Source organism: Melospiza georgiana, chromosome 20 (assembly GCF_028018845.1).
Source record: "Melospiza georgiana isolate bMelGeo1 chromosome 20, bMelGeo1.pri, whole genome shotgun sequence".
Taxonomy (NCBI): domain Eukaryota; kingdom Metazoa; phylum Chordata; class Aves; order Passeriformes; family Passerellidae; genus Melospiza; species Melospiza georgiana.
This window is the reverse complement of record NC_080449.1, coordinates 4,353,771-4,378,504: the sequence shown is the minus strand read 5'-3', so window position 1 is coordinate 4,378,504 and position 24,734 is coordinate 4,353,771. Positions and strand designations below refer to the sequence as shown.

Here is a 24,734-nt window from a genome sequence, read left to right as displayed (position 1 = left end):
TGGACAGACAGACAACAGGACAGACTGCTCTCCTCTGTTTTTAGTTAGTTTTAGCTCGCTGAGGCAAAGAATTTCCCTGGACTATGATTTTTCTTTTTCTTTACACTTAAACCTGCTCTGGACTGAACACCAGAAGAGCACCAGGAGCTCACACCTGTGGCCCACCAGGCAGGGGCCATGGCATTTCCAGAGCCAAAGGGACTGATAAGAGACTGATAAGAGACTGACTGAGCCGAGCCACAGCCCATGGAGGGGATTTTCTGAGTTTGTCATCTCTTTTGAAGTTGCAAGAGGTTTTATTATTTAATATTGTTTTGTTTTTGTACTAGTAAATGCTTACCTGTTAAATAAACAGGGTTTTTTCCCACTTTTCTCCAAAGAAATCTTTTTCCCTAGGCAGTTAAGGGAAGGGCCACTTGTATTTGCTTTCTAAAAGAAAATCCTTAGAGGTTTTCTCACAAATTTGCCCTAAACCAGGACAGAAGGAAATGATGAGGGAGCAAACTCACACTCTGATTTCTCCTCTCCCAGCTGAGGGATCCCCTGTGCTTTTTATTTCTGGGGCAGTGTGTCAGGATTCAGCAGAAATGGTGGTGTGAAAAAAACTTTAAGCATTCCCCACACAGTGAACAAAAATCACTTTGAAAACCCTTAGAAAATCTGTGAAATGGGTTTGGAATGCTCAAATATTTTTTTCTCCACGCTCAGTGCAAGCTTCAAAACTTCAAACACAGTCATGGACTCATCCAGCTATCAAACTGTTTAGCTTGGAGAAAATCTCCAACGCCATCGAGTCCAACCATTCCCCAGCACTGCCAGGGCCACCACTGGGCCATGGTGCCACATCCACATGGCTTTGAAATCCCTCCAGAGACGGTGACACCACCACAGCCCTGGGATGTCTGTGGCAGGGCTTGGTAATCTTTTCAGTGAAGAAATTCCTCCTAATATCCACAACTTAGCACAACTCAGGGCTGTTTCCTCTTCTTCTGTCATTTATTACTGAGGGAGCAGAGCCCGACCCCCCCAGCTGTCCCCTCCTGTCAGGAGCTGTGCAGAGCCACAAGGGCCCCCTGAGCCTCCTTTGCTCCAGGCTGAGCCCCTGCCCAGCTCCCTCAGCCTCTCCTGGGGCTCCAGACCCTTCCCCAGCTCCATTCCCTGCCCTGGACACGCTCCAATGTCCTTCTTGTCATGATGAGCCTAAAAACTGAGCACAGCCATTACACAAGGAATGAATAAAGATCCCATATAATGAGAATTTTCCATGCTAAAGACAGGAACAGCTGTCAGACCATCCCTGTGCACTTCTCTCTCCTCACTCTAGATGTGATCCAGCTTGTCCTCAGACAAAATGCCCTCAGACACATCAGGCACAAACACGCAGGGAGAACAGAAAGCACTTGAGGCAGCAGACAGAGCTCAGTAGCGCAGCAGTGACGTGCCCCTGTGCCAAGCTGTTTCCTTTGCATCCCTAATTCCTTTCATACTCTTTTCAGCTCTTCCAAAACATCTCTGAGCCCCACAGTGACTCCCCAGCAGAGCATCTGCCCCCTTTAAAGCTCCCTGAGCTGCAGCAGGAGTTGAGAACCCCTGCAGATTTCTGTCATCAGTAGAAACTACTCAAGGATCCCAGGCTGGGACATGTCTAGACAAGAGGAGGAGAATTTGCACAACAGTCTGGGCTGAGAGAGGAGCTGGGGACAAACAGGGAGCAGCAGGAGGCATGTGAAAGGTGGCATGGTGTGACATGACTGACAGCTGAGCAGGACCATCCCTGACTGCCCTGATCAGGATCCCTTCACAGGAGAGGTGAGACCAGGGTGGTTCCCCAGGGTCCCCATTCCCTGAGTGCAGCCAGGGATGGCTGGGGAACATCCCAGTGTATCCCAGTGCATCCCAGAGCATCCCAGAGCATCCCAGAGCATCCCAGTGCATCCCAGTACATCCCAGTGCATCCCAGTCCATTTCAGTGTATCCCTATACATCCCAGTGCATCCCAGTATATCCCAGTGCATCCCAGTGTATCCCAGTGGATCCCAGTACATCCCAGAGCATCCCAGTGCATCCCATTGCAGCCCAGTGCATCCCAGAGCAGCCCAGTGCATCCCTGTACATTCCAGTGCATCCCAGTGCATTCCAGCACATCCCAGTGTGTCCCAGGGCACCCCAGTGCATCCCAATACATCCCAGTGCATCCCAGTACATCCCAGTGCATCCTAGTAAATCCCAGTGCACCCCAGTACATCCCAGTGCTTCCCAGTGCATCCCAGCACATCCCAGTACATCCCAGTGCATCCCAATACATCCCAGTACATCCCAGTGCACCCCAGTACATCCCATTGCATCCACAGTACATCCCAGCACATCCCAGTACATCCCAGTGCACCCCAGTACATCCCAGGGCATCCCAATACATCCCAGTGCATCCCAGCACATCCCAGTGCATCCCAGCACATCCCAGTGCATCCCAGCACATCCCAGTGCTGGGTTTCTCTTGGCAGCTCCAGAGTTTCATTTTGGAAGCTGAGACAGGAGTCGCCAAGCCAAGCAGGTTTGTTTGGGCCTGGCAATCCCTTCATGGTGCAGGGAAGTCCTGAGGTCCTGCTTTGAACGTTAAATGGTGCCTGTCCCATGTGTGGGACAGCCCAGGATCACTCTTTCCCCTTTATTTTTACAGACCCAGTATGGGTATGTAAAAACACCCATAAATATGGGTACCAAAATACTCATATGTAAAAATTCCAAAATGCCAAAATACCCATATGTAAAATTCCAAAATGCCAAAATACCCATGTGTAAAAATTCCAAAATACCAAAATACCCATATGTAAAAATTCCCCCAGCCGAGTTTGGGGAGAAAAAAAGATGGGAGTGAATCTCTCCCAGTGCTCCTCTCTTTTTTCTTCCCCCCACCCAACAAATCCATATATGGGAATGTTCTTTTTCTGTTTTCTTTTTCTTTCTTCTGCTGAGTCCCCTCCTGGCAAGTTACCATGCTCCTCTTTGCCAGGCACACGTTTCTTTTTTCCTGTGCCAGTCTGCACAGGAAAAAAGAAATTTCTCCTTCCTCTCTTGGGATCTTTAAAAGCAAATTCTCAGCTCAGCCTCAGTGCCAAAGGCAGAGCATCAGCCTCTTCCCAGCTCATCTCAAGAGGCTCCAGCTGCTCATCCTCTTCCAGCCAAAGATTTGCAGGGCACTACTGCAAGAAGGCCGAGGCCAATAAAAGTTCTTAGAAGCTGTTGTAACTCAGAGCTGGCTCCCCTGGAAATCCTTGGCAAATAAAATAAAAATAAACTCCTGGTGTTCCCTGCAGATATCTGTGTCCGTCTGCTGGCAAGGCTCATGCCTTGATATTTTCAGCTTTTTGTAGCACTCACAGTGAAGAGAAAATTAACTTTGACACTCGTGGTCAAAATATTAGTATTGGGTTTTTTTAGTATTTTGCCGTAGAATATGCAACTGGGACCCCAGAGGGGAAAAAATAGGTAAAAAAATCACTTGTCTACACAGCACTTCAGAGAAATATGAGTTTTATTAGAGGATAAATGAAGCCACACCTACCCTGAAATGAGATCTGGGCTCTGCAAAAGCAGAGAGCAATCCTTGCCCCCAAGGTTTTACAACCTAAATGAAAACAAACAGTGAATTAAGGAAGGAAACAGTCAGTCACTTGTCTAAGGTCTGACAGGGGCGGTGTGGTTTGGCTGGGATTGGAGCACGGAGCCTTTGGTGCTTTACAAAGCTCTGCTGGGGGAGAAGCTGGGCAGGAACCAGCCCAGAACCCCCCTGAGCCCTGGGCTGAGCCCAGCGTGGGCAGCAGGGCAGGGGGATTGTGCCCCTGTGCCTGTGCCCAGGTGAGACCCCACCTGCAGAGCTGCCCCAGCCCTGGCCCAGCACAGGGAGGAGCTGGAGCTGCTGCAGAGATCCAGAGGAGGCTCCAGGGGGATCAGGGGATGGAGCAGCTCTGCTGGGAGGAGAGGCTGGGACAGCTGGGATTGTGCACCTGGAGAGGAGAAGCTTTGGGGGGACCTCAGGGTGGCCTGGCAGGGCCTGGAGAGGCTCTAGGAAAGATGGAGAGGGACAATTTCCAAGGGCCTGGATTGCCAGGACAAGGGGGAATGGCTGCAAACTCAGAGAGAGAAGGTTTAGATGGGATATTGGGAAGGAATTCCTGCCTGTGAGGGTGGGCAGGCCCTGGCACAGTGTCGCAGACATCTTTTATGAAAAATCTTTTCCTTAGGATTTTTCCTCCTGAGAAGCTGAGATGCCTCAGGAACAAAATGCAAACAATGGTTATCTGCTGCTGTGGAATGCAACAGGTGCATCTGTGATTGGTCTCGTGGTTGTTTCTAATTAATGGCCAATCACAGTCAGCTGGCTCAGGCAGAGAGTCCGAGCCACAAACCTTTGTTATCATTCTTTGCTATTCTATTCTTAGCCAGCCTTCTGAGGAAATTCTTTCTTCTATTCTTTTAGTATAGTTTTAATGTAATATATATCATAAAATAATAAATCAAGCCTTCTGAAACGGAGTCAGATCCTCATCTCTTCCTTCAACCTGAGACCCCTGTGAACACCATCACAGCACAGGGTGCCCAGAGCAGCTGTGGCTGCCCCTGGATCCCTGGCAATGCCCAAGGCCAGGCTGGAGCACTGGGACAGTGGAAGGTGTCCCTGCCCATGGTAGAACTAGGGGACCTTTAAGATCTCTTCCAACCCAAACCATTCCAGAATTCTCTCTCATCTCCCTAAACCATCCTGCTTTTCACTATTTCTTGCTTACTCTTTCATACTTTCTCTTTCCTTGGTCTCTTCTCTCTCTGCTCCGCTGGCAAGGATCCTGTTCTTGCAGCTGGCAGCCTCAGGCTCGCTGACCAAACCACATGTTCTGCTCAGAGCAGGACTTGGAGCTCTCCAGAACATTAAGAGCTGCACCCAGCTATTGCAATAGGAAGATTTTTTTTTCCGTGTCATTGAAGTGAGAAGAGCTGGCTGAATTTTTGTGAGGAAAAGGGATGTTACAGACAGCCTGGCACATGAGAAAATAGTTTTCTTTCCTTGAACTTATTTTTTAAAGCCCAAATCTGAAAAGCTTTTTGTGGGGGGGAACCAAATCTCTCTCACTAAAAAAAGTGTTGAAGTTTCCAGCCTGTTTCTCTACCCAGGGAAAAAGGAGAAGTTCCTGCACATCACTGTGTGTGCATATACACCTCAAAGAAAGTTTCTGTTTTTATGAGAACTTTCCTGGGGACAAAAAAAAAAAAACCCAATTTCAACAGTCTGGGCAAGTCTAAATGGCAACATCTGCATGCCAAGCACTTCCTAAATGAGAGATTTCCCTGGGGAGGGTGAGCTGCTGCAGAGTGGCAGGGAGCAAGGAAGGAATTTAGGAATTTTGCTGGGATACAGGAACCCCTTTCCAGCTGGACATCAGCTGCCAGCAGAGCTTGTTCCTCCCATTTGTGCTGCTGATCAGTGATTCTGTTGAGTCAGGGGTGGATATAAATACTCCAGTCCTTAGGTGGATCAGAAGGTAAAATAGAATAATTCCTTATTAGCAAGAATTCAGTTCTGGAAATGTGGAATTACAGCAGAGAAAGAAGTTGTGAGCAAGAAGTTGTGAGTTTTATAGTCTCACTGGCTAAGCTGGGACCTGATTGGGCTCAAAGTAGAAACATCTCACTTTATTAATGATTATGAATAGCACACTGTGGAGAACCATAACTACAAACAATGGTCACAGAAAGAGAAATAATAATTGTTTTAATTATTTTCTTCTAAAATTGCCAGGCTCAGCTTTCTGTTCTTTCTCCAACTGAATTAAGAATATCCACAGATCAGGTCCAGAGGCTCTCCACAGGCTGCAGCTCCTCTGTGTCAGGGGTAGCAGCTGTCAGCCAAGTAACACTGACATCATTTTTCCCCCAGGTACAGTAAAATCACACTTGTCCTAGTAGCAACAACAGATTCCTGTGAGAGCACAACGTTTTGTTAAGGTTTTTAATTAAGGTGATTTGGGAGAAGATGAGCCCCAGAGCAGACAAACATCTGATTTTGTTCCTGACGGTTTGGTGCAAAAGGTGAACATTGAGCAACGGGAAGCCTCTTGTGAATTCTGCTAAAATAAAGGGGATGAAGCAACACTTCAGAGAAGCGGACCCCTTCTCTGGGGTCACTTGATTCCTGTCATCTCACCTTCCCCAAATGCCTCTTCCCCTTTCTCTGGGAAAGAAGAAACTGCCGGGCTGCGCTCTCTCTGCCTCTCGCTCTCCCCCTGCTTCTCACTTTCACTCCCATCGGTTTCACGTTCCCTTTGCCAGGCGGAAAACCTCGCGGAGCTCCGACCCGGCACCAGCACCACCAGCAGGAGGGCTGATCCTGGTTCCACCCAGCGGGACTTTCCTGGCTTCCTCCAGCAGGGAGCGGGGGGAGCAGGAGCGCTGGGAGGCAGGAGCGGGGCCGAGCGCTCCCGCGGCTCCTGCCGGGTTTCTACTGTAGGCGGTGCATTCCTCGGGAGGGAGGGAGGGAGTGCGTGCGCCCGGTGCCTTCCCACACTCCGCACTGCTCTTATTTAATGGGGGTCTCCATGCAGGGCAGGCGCCACAGGAGGTTTGGCGGTGCCCGGCTCCCCTCGCAGGAGCCATGGAGAGCGCGGCGGAGATGGGAGCGGAGGCTGCGGGCAGCGCGCTCGGAGCGGGGATGCGGCTGCGGCAGGACCTGCGCAGGATCCGCTGTGCGCTGCTCTTCTGCCTGCTGGCCGTGCTGCTGCTCATGCTGCCCATCGCCTACCTGCTGGTCGGGAACCTGAGAGCGCCCAGATCCTGCGGACAGGTAAGGCAGAGCCGAAGGGAGGGATGCGGGACTCCAGGAGCCTCTTCAAAATGCAGTTTTATGACATCCAGGGTTGTGAGTTACAGAGCCTGTGCCTACAGCCGTCAGCACCAGCAGCAGTCTGGAGACCCTTTGGTTTTGGTTACATTGCATTGTATATTTTCTTTTGGTTACAATGCATTCTATACTTTGCTTTTGGTTACAATGCATTCTATTCTTTTGGTTACAAATGCATTCTGTACTTTTCTTTTGATTACAATGCATTATATACTTTTCTTTGCTGAGCATCTTAGTACACTAGAACCAATCTGTACTTTAACTTTTTTTTTTACCTATAGCTACTATAGCCGCTATACCTATAGCTCATAACTACTATAATTACCATATTTATGTTACTGTTCTCCAGTCACTAAAAGTCAGTACATTACAGTTTAAGCTAGAAGTTGTTTTTAAGTTTTCTCACAATGGATAATTCTGAGACCTTTTTTCTACTTGGAACTTTGTTTTGACTTGTTTGCCCGTGCTCTCTTTCTGCTTGGTAAAAACATCATCTCGTTTGGGGTGGGTTTATCCTTTGCTCTAAGTCAGAAAAACCCCTTCTAACTCACACACCCTTTGCCTCCTTGGTTAGCCAGTAATTCTTTTCTTCTATATCAAAACTTGCTTCCATCTCTATTCCTTCTTCAGATCCTACATCTAAAAGTCTTTCTGCTAAGCATACATACCTGTGAGACTTTCTTGTCAAACTTTCATCCTTCTCAACACCTGGGCGCACCTGAGCACCGTCTGCACCTCCCAACGGAGCCTCCCTGGAGCGCTTTTAATTCTTTTTGTGAATTTCTCCAGTCCGTGAAACACTTTTAATGCTCTTTGTGACTTTCTCCTGTCTGAGGGCACATGTGAGACTCACTGCTGCATTCCTTCTTCCTCACCCCGAGGATAAATCTGATTATTGCTCGTTCTTTTTTAACTAACGGTTTCTTACTTTCACTGAGGTCACAAGCGAAGTAGATGGCTTTGAAACTTTTGTTGCTGTGCTGCAGGGAATACTTAAAAGATCACTGATTTCTGCCAGATATTTGATGCTATGGCTCATTTTCCTCCCTTCTTTTGGGTTAAATCTGTTACTTCCTTGGCAGTGTCTAATTTCAGGAGTACATGACTGTTAAAATTTATTGCTGTGCCGCAGGGAATACTTAAAAAAATATCAGTGATTTCTGCCAGATTTTTGATGCAATGGCTCATTCTCCTCCCTTCTTCTGGGTTAAATCTGTGGCTTCCCCTCACAGTGTGTGATTTCAGGAAGATCTGCTGATGTCAGTGGGTCAGTCATCCGTCACTGGGCTGACAGCAACAGCTCTGGTGAATAATTAATTGTTATTAATGTGAACTTCTGATTTGAGGCAATTAAGGGAGTCTGGCCCTAAACTTCACATCCTGTTTTTAACTCCCCATTAGAACTTTCTCTCAGTCCAGGGCTCCTCTCAGCTCTTCTCCTTTGCCAGACTTTGCTCCCAGCCATACAAACTTCCACGCTGCTCCATCCCTCCTGCAATTCCCTATTCCCATGGGAGGCTGTGAGCTCAGTGCTGTGAATTGGTGAATTAAGCTTTGAATTTTAGCTTCAGGTCTGAAATTCCCCAGTTAACCGGAAAGTGGGGGGTGGTTTTGGGTGGCCTCAAAGGCAGTTTGTCCACTGGCTCAAGTTTAGCCTGGGGATGTTCAGGGAGGGCAGAGCTGCTGGTGGCTCCCAGGGCTGTGCTGGCCCTGCTGGGACCCCAAGGCTGCTCTGCCTGGGTGATGCTCAGGGTGCAGCATCCTCTTCCTCACTGGGTTCTAATCTGCTGCAGCCCCTCAGGCTGGTAAATCTGGCAGTTTCTTGAGTGATGCTGCCCTGACCGTGTCACTGCCGTCAGTTCCAGGCTGCCCTGCCTGCAGGTGCCACAGCACAGATTCCCTCAGGGGCTGGGCACGATCTCAGAGGATTTGGGGGCCTTCAGTTCTGGAAATGTGGGATTACAGCACAGCAGAGGCTGAACATGGAGGAGCTTTGAAAGCTGGGTGCTGCTTGAGGTTGGGGTGGTAAAATTCGCAAGGTGGTTTGGGCATTGTGCTGCTGCTCTGGGTTTGTTTGTGTCCCACCAGAGAAGAACAGTTCAGTCTTGAAACAATCTTGGAGCAGAAGAATAATCAAATGTTAACTTGTTTAATCAATCCAGTGCGTTCCTGGATCATGACCCCATTGGCAGGGTTAGCAGAGAAAAGTTCTTTTATGAATGGGTTTGGCTCCTTAAGAGGAAAAGCACATCATAAACGGTTGGAATTGCAACTCTGGTATGCATTCCCATGCACCTGCTCCTAATTAGCAACACGTAATGTTTCCACAATGATGTTACGAGGTGATAGAGGAGTTACAACCTCTGTGAGTCCCACGGAGGAAGAGGAAAGTCATCGGGGCTGGCAGGGTGCCAGAGGTGCCAGAGCAGCTGCACCTCTGCTGTGCCCTGCCACAGCCCGATTTTCATTCATTCATTCTGCTGCTCTGTGTGCCCACCATTCCCTTTGTTGGTCTGTGTGCCCACCATTCCCTTTGTTGGTCTGTGTGCTCATCATTCCCTCTGCTGCTCTGTGTGCTCATCATTCCCTCTGCTGCTCTCTGGGGTCACCATTCCCTCTGCTGCTCTCTGGGCTCATCACTTACTCTGCTGCTCTCTGTGATGCTCTCTGTGCTCACCATTTCACTCTGCTGCTCTCTCTGCTCCTCTCTGGGGTCACCACTACCTCTGCTGCTGTTGGTGGTCATCATTCATTCTGCTGCTTTCTCTGCTGTCCTCTGTGCTTACCATTCCCTGAGCTGCTCTCTGTGCCCACCACTCACTCTGCTGCTCTCTGTGCTCATCATTCCCTCTGCTCTCTGCGCTCACCTCTCACTCTGCTGTTCTCTGTGCTGCTCTCTATGCCCACCATTCCCTCTGCTGCTCTCCGTGCTCACCTCTCACTCTGCTGCTCTCTGTGCTGCTCTCTGTGCTGCTCTCTGTGCTGCTCTCTGTTCCCACTATTCACTCTGCTGCTCTCTGTGCCCACCATCCCCTCTGCTCCCTGTGCCCATCACTGTTGTCCAGCAGGACAGCACACAGGGTGGGTGTCTCTGAATGCCCCAAGGAGCCATACCCCCCAGGAGCCTGCAGGTTCAGAGAGGTTCAAGCCCTGGGAATATTTCTGGGCATAAAAGGTCTCAGGAAAATGTCTTTTTGCATTTCGTTCTGCATTCAAAGCTTGCTAAATGGCTCTGTCCTCATGTGCCCCACTGACAGCTCAGGTCAGGAGTTTGGGACCAGCCATGTGTGGCAGAGCTCTCTGGGGCACTGGTTTGGGGTGTGGGTGCCCTGGGCACTGTGGGATGAATGGGCAGCCCCGAGCTTGCCCCAGATGAGCATTGGCCTCCTGACCCTTGCACCCACAGGAGGAGTCCTCTGCTTGCCCCACGGAGTTCTGCCCACACACAATTGTCACCTTCCAGTGCTCTGGGGACAGCCCAGGGAGGAGGGAGGGACTCAGCAGGTGAGGAGCATATGGAATTCCTGAGTGCTTCCTGGAGCCAGGAGGAGAAGGGAAACCTGGCCAGGTTTGTGTAACAGGGGAGTGTCCTCGGGCAGGCTGCCCACAGGGCGAGGCACCTTGGTCATCCCTGCCTGGCCCTGGTGTCACCTGGTGCCTCTGAAGGGATGCAAACTCATCCCTTTCCCTGGAAATGTCCCTTTCAGGAAAAAGCAGGGCAGGTTATGTCATTACAGTGACATGTGTGGGCTACCAGTGTTCTCTGTGTGTCATGGTGCAATGGATGAATAATTCCAGCCTGGTGATGGTTTTCCCTGGACACCTTCCAGGCTTCCTCCATGCTCCTTTGGGAAAGAGAAACCACTTTCTTTTGTGCTTCAGTCCAGAGGGAGGAGAGGAAAAAAGGGTTTTTGAAACCAGGACACGTGGCTTGTGCTACTAGCAGGAAATCTATTTTAAGGCCATAGTGGTGCCCTGCTGGAGGAAGGGCAATCCTTCCTCAAAGGGAAGCCAAGTTTCAGGCTGACTTCCCAAAACCATTGATGGAAGGGCACAGGAGAGCAGCTCTGGCTGCCTCAGCATCCCACTCAGCAGAGCATCAGGTCCTGTGGCCTGGAGGAGTTGGTGTTTGGGTTTATTTTTCATGGCATTCTTGGTGCACCACAAGCAGCATAAATAGGAATTCCAAACCCTGTCCCAAAGGTTGGACATTCAGCTGTGTGCCAGATCTGTGCCATGACAGCTGGCAGTGGAGAAGGGACCTGCTGCAGAGCAGGAGGAACTGGAAAACCCCAGAGGCTCCACCTGGATCCTGCTGGAAAGCTGGCAACAAACCCCAGGAGAGATCTGCCCTCATGGCCTGCCCATAAAGGAAGGAGAACCTCAAAAGCTTCCTGATCTTTAGGTAAGGAGAAATACCTGGGGAGGAGCAGCAAGCACACCTGGATGGGCCCAGGTGTTGGGATTCCCCCTCCAAAGCCAGCACCAGTTAAATCCTGCTGCTGGATGCAGATGTTCCTTGTGAGCACATGCCTTGGGTACAGCCTCCCACTGGGCAGCAAAATGTTCTGATTGAAGCCAGTTTTTACTGCACAGACCAGCTCCTGCCAAAAATTCCCAGCCCAGGCCATGCAGCATCTCTGAAGTTAGAAAAATTTTGGTTTATGTACTGCACATGTCCTGCAGAGCCCCTCCCTGCGAAACAGGGCTGAGATGGAGGAGCTGGGGGAATTCATTCAGCTCATCAGCCCCTCTGCCTGCACAGCCAGCTGCTCTTGCCACGCCACTGGATATCAGCCCTCCTGTTTGGCTTTAGAATACCTGGATACAAATGCACTGGGGCTTTTTGGAGGTTTGTGGTAGCAGAAGTGTTCAGCACCCAGCAATGCCCAGGGCCATTAGAGCTGCCTGCCCAAACATCTGTGAGTCAGCTCGGGGTGGGGGGGGTTTTCAGCATCACTCAGTGCTTGGGCTCTCCACAGTGACCAAAGGGAAAATTGAAGCTGTGAACTATACAGAACCACAGCTGAGCAAGAAAGGGAAAAGAGAGAAAAGCACTGATTGTGTGAATGTTCTCTGCACTGGCTCCTGCTGCTCAGCTCTCCCTCCCCATCCATGCACAACAGCTGTGCCTATTTCTGACACCTGGCCATTATGCATCATTGTCTGCTGCTAAAACATCTTCTGCAGGAGAGTTGTATTTATATTTACACATTTATGAGATAGCACAATTAGGGAAAAGAAGAACAGCCATACCTTTGCCAAGCAACAGAGTAATTTCACACCTTGCTGTGTCCCCCTGCTCTATCTGCTCTGTCCCATGCAGCTCCTGCACCTGGAGTTTCCAGCTGGATTTCTTAGGAAACAAGTAAATTTAGGTTTAAACAAAACCTTTTTGTTATCTTTTATGAAGAAGCAGAATTCTTCTTGCTCTCCTTCCCATTTTCCTGCCACCTCTGTTTGGATTGCAACATCCAAGTTTATACAAGGAACTTCAGCAGAAGTTAAGCTTTCAAGTATGTAAACAGTTCCACAGAAGTTGCATTCTTAAATATAGGTTTGGGATTGATTTTTTCCCTGCCTGCAGAATCCTTAGAGAATGGGATCACTAATGAGAATTAGTCACTTGGGAAATAGGTAGGAAATGCCACAACAAGGAATGTGTAAATATACTTCTAGGTGAATACACCCGGCTGAAAGGCAGGGGAGAGTGAGGGAAATCCTAAATTCTGACCTTGTGCTTCCCATCAGGGCAGGGGACAAAGGCTGGGGCTGAGTCACATCAGCAGGGTTAGTCACCACAGAGAGCAGGACCTTGAAACTCCTCACACACGAGGAAAGGCTCAGGAATCTCCTGCATAGCACAGCCCCAATGTTCTGGAAGTTCACCCAGTGCCACACTGGAAGCTCACACCAGTCTGTGCCAGGAGGCTGCTGGGGCTGGGCCACACATTTCTATACAGGTGGGCAAGGGAATATAAAACAAAAAGGAGAATTTTTCCTGTTGTTTCCTTCTCAATTTTTTTCCCCACCAGGCTGGAGCAGCTATTTTAGCAATGACTGTTTGCTGCAGCAGCACACGGATGTTTACTTCCAGTAAAACATTAAACTGTCTCTGGCTTTCCTGGAGCAGCCCCCAACCCCAGGCAGGCCAGGCTGCCTCTCCTTCCACAAACATTCCCCTTCCCCAGCCAATAGAAATTCTCTATTTTCTCCTTCTCCTGCAGTGTTTGAGACACAGCCAGCAGGAGCCAGCTCCAGCATCTACATATTAATATTGTTCCAGGTTTGATTGGGCAAAGTGCCTCAAATACTTTGTTATGAGCTGACCAGGGGTGGTTTATTCAGTTTCTTCTGTGTGGTTTTGGTGTCTGCCCATAAAACACACCATGCCAGCCCTGTGTGCTCCTGAAAGATGTTCTGGGATGGGGGTTCCTGACAGCCCTGAGGGTCAATTCCAAGGGTCAGTGCTGAGGGTCAGCACAACCCAGGCTGCTCCAAGGGCTGCTCCTCACAACCCTGCGAGGCCAGATGTGAGGCAGCATCCTCAGCATCTGGCAACATCCCCCAGCACCCCCCAATATCCCCACCATCCCCCATCATCTCCCATCATCCCTAGCCCCCCTCACCATCCTCCACCATCCCCAGCAGCCTGCAGCATCTCCCAACATCCCCAAGCATCCCACACCATCCCCAGCACTCCCAACATCCCACACTATCCCCCAGCATCCCCCATCATTCCCCATGATCCCCCAGCATCCCCAGAACCCCCAGCATCCCACAACATCCCCCAGCATCCTCAGCATCCCGCACCATCCCCAGAAACCCCAGCATCCCCCCCAGGATCCCCCAGCATCCCCATCATCCCACAACATCCCCCAGCATCCCCCAGTATCCCCATCATCCCCATAGCACCCCCAGTATCCCCACTACCCCCAGCACCCCCAGCACCCACAGCACCCCCAGCATCCCCTAGTATCTCCAGCATCCCCAGCACCCCAGAGCATCCCCCGACCCCCAGCCTGCTCCCTGGGCCGTGCCCAGTGACTCAGGAGGCACAGCAGGTGACTCAGGGCACCAAGTGTGTGACAGGCACAGCCCCTCGGGACTGCCCCGGCTCGGTGACAGCCAGGCAGGGCTCAGGGCCATGAGGGCAGTGGGAGTCTCCTGCTCCAGGAGGGAATTGCAGAGGAGAGCAAGGATGAGCCTTTCCCCAGTGCAGAGCCCAGCAGCAGAGCTCACCCTGCGGCTGCTCCCTGGCTCTGCTCAGCTCCTGCTCCCCAGGAGGACACCCAGAATTCCAGACACACCTAAGGAACAGCCTTGGTCTGGGTGAAGGACAAAAGGCAGGTGGAGCTGACCCACCTCAGTCTCTCCTGGTGTTGTGGGGAACCTTTGCTCCTGTAAGGGCTCAGACCTGGCTGCCTTGAGGAGAATCTGTCCCTTTGCTCTGCTTGCTGTGCCTGGATTGAGGGCAAGAGAGGCTCCAGCAGGGCTGAACCGTCACCATGCATGGCTGGGTCACTCTGCTGGGGTTTGTCCAGCTCAGAACCTGACAAACCACCCTGGTCCTGGAACCTGTCAGAGATGAGGGCAGCTCTAAGCCAACAGCAGAAATGTCTTGCAGTGAACAAAGACTCATCAGGGCTCACCTTTTAGCCAAAATGCTCCATCTGAATTCACTGATGTTGGTTGGGGAAGATGAAACAGGAAAGCCTTATAAATATGATTGCCTGGCAAAAGATTTTGAGAATATAGAAACTATAAGTGAGATTGAAATGAAAGCAAGCTTTGAGATACCTCAGTTACTGAACAACTGGAAAACAATGGTGTGGCCAGCTGAAGGTGATCCCCTTTGGATGGAACAACACCCTCTGCTTGCAGACAGGCCCAAGGGTCAGAGCAGACCCTGCAGCTTGGCAGAAGGGGCCCAAAGAGGAGTTTGTAGAGTTTAAAATGTAACACAGGATGGTAATGTAATGATTCTTATAGGCTGTGTGTAAATGCTGTAGGATTTGTATCTTGTACTAGATTGGTTAGTGAGAATTAGAATATTCAACACAGAAGATGATTTATTGTATTGTAATGGGAACTGCGCTCTCTTACCCTTTTACTCTCTTACCCTCTCATCCTCTCTCTCTCTTTCACCCTCTTTACCACTGTCTCTCTTCTCTCATTCCTGCTCTGAGCTGTGTTTGGCAGCTCCCAGCAGGGCCCTGCACCCAGACCCTTTGCAATAAACCCCAGGTTCCACAACCTGGCTCCAGAGATCTCTCGTCTCCGTCTGTCCCCACGGTCCTACCCCCAACCCTCTGACAGATGTTACTGCAGCTGTTCCATGTTCTGGGCTAATTCCCACAGCCCCTCTGAGCTGATTGCTGTCCCTGTCCCTGCAGGTCACAGAGGAGAGGGGCTCTATCTTCCTGAAGCAACGAGCACTGGCTGCTGGTGAGTTTGCCACCCTTTCCCCTGTGGTGTTGCAATCCCAGCACACCTCTGCCCTCAGCACCCCAATCCCTGCCCAGACAAGCCAGGCAGGGCACACTGAGGGAGATAACAGTGGGCACAGTGAAATGGGAACATTTCTAACCCCAGGCTGGGAAAGCTATGCAGGCACAGGCTTCCCCCACAGCTCTGCAGTGTTGGGGTGTTGTGAGGGTCCCCAGGAGGAGGGGAGAGATGAGAATCTGACTACAACTTCTCAGAAGGCTGATTATTATATTATATTATATTATATTATATTATATTATATTATATTATATTATATTATATTATATTATATTATATTATATTATATTATATTATATTATATTATATCATATTCTATCATATTCTATCATATTCTATCATATTCTATCATATCATATCATATCATATCATATTACAAAAATGCTATATTAAAACTATACTAAAGAAAGAGAAATGAGACATCAGAAGGCTTAACAAGAATGAGTAATAAAAAGCCTGTGACTGACCAGAGTCCTGACACAGCTGGCTGTGATTGGTCATTAAATTAAAACAATTCACATGCTGGTTAACAATTCTCCAAATCACATTCCAAAGCAGCAAAACAGGGAGAAGCTGAAGTTTCCCAGCTTCCCAGGAGAAGAAATCCTGGCAAAGGGATTTTTTCATAAAATATCACAGTGATGCTGCAGGGTCAGTGGGACTCCCTGAACAAGCACCAGCAGGGATTTGGGAGCCTGTGCTCCTCACAATTCCCCTCTGTTTGCCTCCAGCAGTTCAGGACACAGCCACAATGTGCCCTGCTGGTGCTGCAGCAGCTCTGCCAAACTCCCCTGTTTGCATTTATCACCTCATGGGGGTCAGTAAGAGTTCAGCAAATCATCCCTGACTCAGAAAGAGCCTGCACATTTCCTCAGGGGAGTCAATTACTGTGACCGTGTTCACAGGGTTCTTGGACTGGGGAAGAGATGAGTCTGACTCCATGTTTCAGAAGGCTGATTTATTGTTTTATGATATATATTACATTAAAACTATACTAAAAGAATAGAAGAAAAGGTTTCATCAGAAGATTAGCTAAGAATAGAATAGCAAAGAATGATAACAAAGGTTTGTGCTTTGGACTCTCTGTCCGACCCAGCTGATTGTGATTGGCCATTAATTACAAACAACCCCATGAGACCAATCACAGATGTACCTGTTGCATTCCACAGCAGCAGATAATCATTGTTTACATTTTGTTCCTGAGGCCTTCAGCTTCTCAGGAGGAAAAATCCTAAAGAAAGGATTTTTCATAAAAGATGTCTGCAACAAATCACAACTCATATTTTGCTGACTTAGGGAAAGTTCTTCCCCCAGAGGGTGCTGGCACTGCCCAGGCTGCCCAGGGAATGGGCACGGCCCCGAGGCTGCCAGAGCTCCAGGAGCCTTTGGGCAGCGCTGCCAGGGGTGCCTAGGGTGGGATTCTGAGGTGTCTGTGCAGAGACAGGGGTGGGATTGATGATCCCATGGGTCCCTCCCAGCTCAGAATATTCTGTAATTTTATTATTGAACAGCAGCAAACATCCTCACACCATTTTTCTCCCTTTTCCCTCAGTTACAGACACTCTCTCCAGTGCAGAGAAGCCACGAGCTCACCTGACAGGTAATTCTTGTTCACCACTAAAGCCTTTTTACAGCCAATGTTGTGGTTCAGTAAGCTTGGTCCTTGTCGGTCTGGTGGGAGCAGATGTTGCAGGAAACATGAGGAGCAGAATAATCAGCTTTGCCTTGTTGAGCAGGCCAGGCTGAGTGCAGTGTGTCTGCAGGAAACGGCCCACAAAGGGACAGCTGACAGAAATGTCACTTTTCTGAGCTGTTTCTTTCACTGAATGACCAGCTTTTGTAACTGAACTGAAACAGGTTCCTAATGTCTCAGTGATCTGCTGAATCCCCAGAAAAGGCAGGGAAGGAGCTCATGTGAGCCCTTGTGGAGCAGTGAATTGACAAGAATTACAAGTTTTGGAGCAAAATCTGGCCAAATCGAGCTAGTTTTAGTTTATTTTTCTGCAAAGCCTGGCTCAGACTCCACACACACCATATTCCCATTAATCCTCTCCCCTGTTTTCAGTGAGATAGTCTCTGACACATTTCAGAGCAAGCAGGGAAAGGTAATGCCAAGCTGAGCCCTCCGAGCTTTTATGTCGTGGTAGGAAGGTGCCATCACAAAGTCCTGTCACAGGGTGGGCTGCCAGGCCTTTCCAAAGAGCTTCCATGCCTTCACAAAGAGTTATCATCCATTTCCAATGGGTTATCATGCCTTTCCAAGAGGTTTCCATGCCTTTCCAAAGAGTTATCATCCCTTTCCAAGAGGTTTCCATGCCTTTCCAAAGAGTTATCATCCCTTTCCAAGAGGTTTCCATTCCTTTCTAAGTTTCCATGCCTTTCCAAGAGGTTTCCATGTCTTTCCAAAGGGTTTCCATGCCTTTACAAGAGGCTTCCATGCCTTTCCAAGAGCTTCAGTGCTTTTCCAAGAGGCTTCCATGCCCTTCCAAGGGTCTTCCATGTCTTTCTAAGAAGTTTCCATGACATTCCAAAGGGTTATCTTGCCTTTCCAAGAGTTTTCTATGCCTTTCCAAAGGTCTCCCATGCCTTTCCAAGGGGCTGCCAGCATCTCCAAGGTCCCCATGTCACCACCTCATCCTTGAGGCCATCACCACCCCAAGGACCTTGCCCTGAGACATCCCCCACCCTCACCAGCTCCACCCACATGGAAAATTTAGGTATTCCCAGAGAAAAGTTCCTGCCTGGCTCCAGTGTGGATGGAGTGAGTGCCAAAGGGTTTTCCAGCTGGCCTGAGGCCTTGTATCCCTCTGCAAAGCACAGCTCACTGCAGAGGCTTCCCCAGCACCCCAGGGTGCACTTTGTAACCTGAGGAATGCAGGAAATGCTGGGATGATTTCCTGCAGAGATGCAAATCCATCCCCAGCGTTCTATCACTCTGCAGCTCAGAGCTGATGCATTCCCAGCACAGTTTCCTTTCCTTGATCCAGCAGCTCCTTCCTGAGGCACATCCTTGGTGCCTTTCCCTTTGCCAGGGACCTCCAAACCCGGCTTGGCCTTGGCCATAATCACAGCTGTGCTCAAGTTTTAAGGAGCAAAAGGAGCCTGTCTGCTACTGTAAGGTTTTGGTTTTTTAAAACCTCCCTGACAGAGAGGCCCAGAGGCTCCAGTGTGGATGCAGTGAGTGCCAAAGGGTTTTCCAGCTGGCCTGAGGCCTTGTATCCCTCTGCAAAGCACAGCTCACTGCAGAGGCTTCCCCAGCACCCCAGGGTGCACTTTGTAACCTGAGGAATGCAGGAAATGCTGGGATGTTTCTCTCATATTTCCTGCAGAGATCCAAATCCACCCCCAGGGCTCCATCACTCTGCAGCTCAGGGCCGATGCTTTCCCACCACAGTTTCCTTTCCTTGATCCAGCAGCTCCTTCCTTTGTGCCTTTCCCTTTGCCATGGGGGTTTCTGGAGCTCCAAACCTGGCTTGGCCACAATCACATCTTTGTTCAAGTGCCAGTTTTAAGGAGCAAAACCTTGCTAATTTAAGGTTTTGGTTTTTTAAATCCCCCCTGGCAGAGAGGCCCAGAGGCTCCAGTGAGTCAGAGGAGCAGCCCAAGCTCTGCTCTGCTGCTGGGAACTTCCCTGGGTTGCACAAAAGCCCAGCTGCCACAGGGAAACACCCAGCAGTTTTCTCCACATTTCTCCAGCCCCTATATTTACAAAAAAATTCCTTTGCTATCATTCCTAGGCAGCCTCCCAGGGTCTGTGTCCATCCTCTCTGGCATTCCACTGAGGGCTAGTCACTGCTGGCCATAGAAAAGAGCAAGAAAAGGGGAAACTTGAAGGAATTTTCTCTCTCCTTTCTGTGCTGTGCTGTGTAGTCATCAAGAAACCGAATATCTATGGATTTTCTTTGGCCTTTTTTTAACCTGAACATATTCCTGGTGCTTATCCCTGTGGCAATGAATTTCCCATCTTAACAGCACTTTGCAGGCAGAAAATATTTCCTGTTATTTTCAACTCTGTGCATAATAATTTCTTGGGCTCCACCCTGGTGCTCTCTTCTCAGAAACAGTTACTTGAACACAGAAAGTGTAAAAGGAATAATTATTCCCCTGATCTTTGTTACATTCCCCCACCTCAGGTGTTGTTTTCAATGTGAAGGTACAAATCCTAAACTGTAGGAAATCTCTTCCACACCTTTATTCTGTCTTTTTCTAGTTTTAGGCACATCTATTGTGAAGGTAAGAGCAGAGGAGTGAGAGGAATGAGAATTGGATGGAGTTCTTTGGGAATGCACTGATTAATTGGCAGTAGCAGAGCAGCTCCATGTTTTGGTGCCTGTTCCTTTATGATAAATCTTCCAGCTGCTCTTGGCTTTTTTAACTCACACTGAGAATTTTTATTCACCCAGTCTGGAATCGAGATCTGCCTTCCCTGATGGCTTTACCCACTGAGATGTGCTCAGAGTCCAGCTCAGAGTCCCCTCCTGTGCATTAATGTTCATTTGGGGCTTCTCCTTGCCTTGCCATCATCCCCTACCCACTGACTTGGTTGGGTTTGGGGTCAGGGTTCAGGGCAGTGCCTGTTCCTTCTTGTCACCAGCCTGTGGCACAGGGGATGGCCAATTCTGCAGGACCTCGTGCTGCTGGTGCTGCAGTGGTCCCAAACCTGGCACTTGGCTCATACTCCTTCTCATGTGGTCCCAAACTTGGCTCCTGCCTTATCCTCCAGCTCATTTAGTCCCAAACCTGGCACCTGGCTCATGCTCCTCCCTCCTGTGGTCTCAAACCTGGCACCTGGCTCGTGCTCCTCCTCATTTAGTCCCAAACCTGGCACCTGCCTCATGGCTCTTCCTCATTTGGTCCCAAACCTGCCACTTGGATCATGCTCCTCCTCATTTGATCCCAAACCTGGCTCCTGGCTCATGCTCCTCCTCATTTGGTCCCAAACCTGGCACCTGCCTCATGCTCCTCCTTGTGTGGTCCCAAAGCCACCTCTAAATGTGGCCAGAGCCTCATTTCTGCCTCCAAATCACCTTTGTTAAACCCTCAGGGCATGAACTGGAGCAGCAGAGGACACAGGACCTTGCACCACAAGGGCTTCACCACAGGCTCCAGACTCCTGTTCAGACTCAGAGTTCAGGATTAGTCTTTCCCATTGGTGCTGAGAACTGCAGAAACCCCACAAATTCAGCACAAAATAGATCCCAAATCTGACAGGCAACAGGGATTCTCCAGCAAGGGACTGAGCCAAAAGGGATTTGGGGACAGGAGAATTAAGGGATGTCAGAAATTTATAGTGTGTGAGAAAACAGAAGGAACTGTGGCAATGAAGCTCTTATTAAAAGCAGATTTTAATTTCTTTAAGAATTAGCATCATAGGTATATTTGCAGGAAGAGGAACTCCAGAATTTAGGAAATAAGTAAATAAATGACAAGTACAAAGTACAACTGCTGCTAGAAAAGGAGCTGTGCTGTATTAAAAAGCACTTGAACATTCATTTTTATTCTCCTGTTACTGAAAGCATGGGAAAAACTAATTAACTTGAAAATAGAGAACATCAATAGAGGGAGATTCATCTTAAAAGGGAGGTTAAAGCTGTGAAACCTGACTAATTCTGGAAGTCAGGAAGTCATGTAGTTCATTTGAGATCTTATCATATTCTAAAACTAATAAAATCTATTTTATAACTAATATAAAAATTCATTGTGGAATTGAGTGTCATTGACATTTTAAATCCATCATTCTACAAGAAAAGAATATTTCACAGGCAGCTTCTCTTCAAATTCCCCCAAAATTGCAGAGATGGAATAGAGCCCAGGACATTTTCTGGAACTATTCTGATCTTTCCTCATTCTTCCCACCTCAAACAAGATTTCCTCTGCTCTCTGAGATTAATTGCTCTGAGCTCTTGCAAAGCTTAGAGTGATCCGAAGCTAGCTGAGCTTTTCCCAGGATTCAGAAAGTCCCTGAACTGAGGGATGATGCATTGAGGTGGATGCAGATGAAGGCAGACCACGAGCACTTTCTTTTATTCTTTTATTCCCCACTCCATTGTCTCTAACCTTTATAATAGTTCTATAATTTAGCCACAATCCCTGTCTGTCTTCCCCATCCCTGAAATACTTTCCCCATCCTTTGCCTCCTGGGAAAAGATCAGAAGGATTTGATACTTCAGCACTAAAAAAAAAAAAGGCTGTTATTTTGTTGTGCTACCCAGAGAATATAAAAGGAATTGCACTCTTAACAGCTTCCTGTATCCTCATGGATTATTTACTGTTGGAAAAGAGGGAAACAGATGCCACTAGGACATGAGCACATTCCTTTTTCTGAGTCTCATTTCAGGATGGACCTATAGGTTATTGCCAAGGGAATTCCAAATCCTTCCCTCACCTGCATTCCATTGCCCTCCTTCCCATGCACACACCCCTTTCCCCAAATACTGAATAAAAATCAGCTTTAAACATTAACAAGCTCATTAAAAAGGTCTCAGTTCCTGGAACTCTGTTCCCTCAATCTTTTCTAAGCATCCATCATTCATTTTCCAGGTTCATTTCAATACCTGAGATAATCTTCATGGTTTTTATCCTCTTCTTCCTACTGCTGCTGTTTTAGCACAACAATTCCGTGTGGCAGGCAGTAAAGAGCAGAGACAACTCTTGATTCCCTGCAGAAAACCATGCAAGGGCTGAGGTTTATTGTCCTCTCTGTTGTGTGTGAGAAATCAAAGTGGTGAAGGCAAAAGGGCAGCAATTCCCTCATTTTTCCCCTGCAGGCTGGGAAGCATCCTCAGCTTGGATCAGATTGATGCTGGGGTCAGGATTGGAGCTCAATCTGCTCAGCACAAGATTTGGAACAAAAAAAAGCCTAGAGGAATGTTGAGGCTGACTCCAAATGTAGTATTTTGTTCCAGACAAGCATTAAAGAAAGAAAAAAAGGGAAGAGAGGTATAAAAATGGTTTAAAATAGAATGTGTTGCTTTGGAATCGGAGCTCTTGAAGCACAGTGGGGTCTTTGGGGTTTTTTGCTAAAATCCAGTGACTTTGGTAAACCAAAAGCAATTCTACAAAAGATGTCCTTGAGAGCACAGAGGAGGAGAAGGGCTGAGGAGCCCCAACCCCCTTAAGAAAAAGCAGGAGGAGAAGTCCAAGTGGTGACACATCGTGGTGACCAGTGTGGGCACTCTGCAAGCTCAGCAGTGTCTTTCTAAGAAACAGAATTGCAATCCACCCCTCCTGAAGGAAAAGCTGGTTTAGAATTTCCTCTTCCTGTCCCCAACCCTTAGGTACAAGCATGGTACAACTGTCCCAGTGCTGGTGTCACCTGAGGACAAGGTTTTCACTCTGGAAATGGGTGAGATGGGAAGGTGAAGCCACCTCCATCTTCCCAGTGCCAGGAGACCCAGCCTTGAGGATGGACAGCTCATCCCTTGGGGTCTGACCCACAACCAGGGCCCCCAGGCACAGCTTACACTGTCAGGATATTCCTAGAGCACCCTTGGCTTTCACTCCTGGACACCCTGTGGGCACCCTGGAGAACACCACTGGGCACTTGTCCTGTGTGGGAAATGGACTTGTAGAGAGTTTTTAGGGTTTCCTTCTATCAAACCCCTTAGGGTTGTTTTTTGTGGGGGTTATTTCACTCCAACCTGCAGCTTCACCTTTCCCTACTCATTAAATTAAGGCTCTAGCGAGCTGCAGGGGAGTGATGGCACAGGAGAAGAAGACGAAGAAGAAGATGAAGAAGAAGAAGAAGAAGAAGAAGAAGAAGAAGAAGAAGAAGAAGAAGAAGAAGAAGAAGAAGAAGAAGAAGAAGAAGAAGAAGAAGAAGACGAAGAAGAAGATGAAGAAGAAGAAGAAGAAGAAGAAGAAGAAGAAGAAGAAGACGAAGAAGAAGATGAAGAAGAAGAAGACAGAAGAAGAAGACAGAGAAGAAGAAGACGGAGAAGAAGAAGACAAAGAAGAAGAAGAAGAGGAAGGAGGAGAAGAAGAAGAAGGAGGAGGAGGTTTTATCAAACCCTAAGGGATCTTAATTCAATGGGTAGGGAAAGGGGAAGCTGCAGGTTGGAGTGAAATAATCCCAAAAAAAACCACAACAAAACCCTAAGGGTTTGATTAAAAGGTTTCTTTTAGGGTTTCTTTCTATCAAACCCTAAGAACTCTCTCCAAATCCATTTCCCACAGTCCTGCAGACCATTCAGCTCAGTTTTCAAGCCCTGAAATAGGAACATTTCTGCTCCAGCTTTTTTACTCACCCTGTTTAAACCCCAATCCTCTCAGAGCAGAGATTTCAGGTCCCACGCACCCTGTGCCACCCTGACCCACGCTCCTCTCCCTCTCTCTCCCCGCTGCAGTGAAGAGGCAGGACCTGGCCAGCACCGTGGGGAGCCACATGCCCATCCTGCAGTGGGAGGACAAGCGAGGCCTGGCCTTCACCAAGAACAACCTGAGCTACTCCAGCAACGCCCTGGTGATCCCCGTGTCCGGAGATTACTACGTCTACGCCCAGGTCACCTTCCGAGGGCCCGTGGAGAGCAGCCACAAGGCCAGCTCTGTCACTGAGATCATCACCAAGGTCACTGACAGCTACCCCGAGCCCACCCAGCTGCTGACGGGCACCAAGACCCTCAGTGAGAACGGCAATGGTTGGTTCCAGCCCATCTACCTGGGTGCTGTGGTCTCCTTGGAGGTGGGAGACAAGCTGATGGTCAACGTGAGTGACATCAAGCTGGTGGATTACACCAAGGAGCACAAAACTTTCTTTGGGGCCTTTCTGCTGTAGGGCTCCGGCCTGCAGCAGATGGTGGGGGATCCCTCCAGGGTCATCGGGGGCGTTTTGTTGGGTTTTGGTTTTGTGGGAGCATGTTGGGGTGAGATCTCTGTTGTTTGCCTTCTTCTTCCTCTTCTTCTTCTTCTTCTTCTGTGCCATCACTACCCTGCAGCTCGCTAGAGCCTTAATTTAATGGGTAGGGAAAGGTGAAGCTGCAGGTTGGAGTGAAATAACCCCTCAAAAAAACACAACAAAAAACAACCAAAAACTAACTAAAAAAAAAAACCAAAAAAAAAAACCCCAAGAAACCCAAAAAAATCCCAAAACAACAAAAACAAAAAACCAAAACAAACAAAAAAACATAAACAAAACTCAAAAAACCTCAAAAACAAACAAAGAAAAGCCAAATTATAAAAATGAAGGGGGAAAAATGTATTTTTGAAAGCAGAAGCTGAAAGTTCTTCAAAACTTTGTAAGCTAAGGAGGAACATTTGATACCTGTGGGTAGGAAGTTTCTTCTTGAATATTGAGCTAGGCTATGTCCCAAATTCCACCTTCAATGTACAATTTCCTTAA

The 24,734-nt window shown here is 48.6% G+C and overlaps 1 protein-coding gene across 1 annotated transcript; it reads left to right on the top strand.

The window, feature by feature from the left end:
- Positions 1 to 6,643: 6,643 nt before the first annotated feature.
- On the top strand, positions 6,644 to 24,170 carry TNFSF15 (TNF superfamily member 15). Its single transcript, XM_058038346.1, has 4 exons — positions 6,644 to 6,832; positions 15,286 to 15,337; positions 16,950 to 16,997; positions 23,743 to 24,170. Exons 1-4 carry the CDS (start codon positions 6,644 to 6,646, stop codon positions 24,168 to 24,170), a joined length of 717 nt encoding a protein of 238 aa, XP_057894329.1.
- The last annotated feature ends 564 nt before the right edge of the window (positions 24,171 to 24,734 follow it).

Coding starts and splice junctions, on each gene's coding strand:
- TNFSF15 (XM_058038346.1), top strand. CDS start 6,644: ATGGAGAGCGCGGCGGAGATGGGAGCGGAGGCTGCGGGCAGCGCGCTC. Junction 15,338..16,949: donor GCAACGAGCACTGGCTGCTG/GTGAGTTTGCCA, acceptor CTTTTCCCTCAG/TTACAGACACTCTCTCCAGT. Junction 16,998..23,742: donor GCCACGAGCTCACCTGACAG/GTAATTCTTGTT, acceptor TCCCCGCTGCAG/TGAAGAGGCAGGACCTGGCC.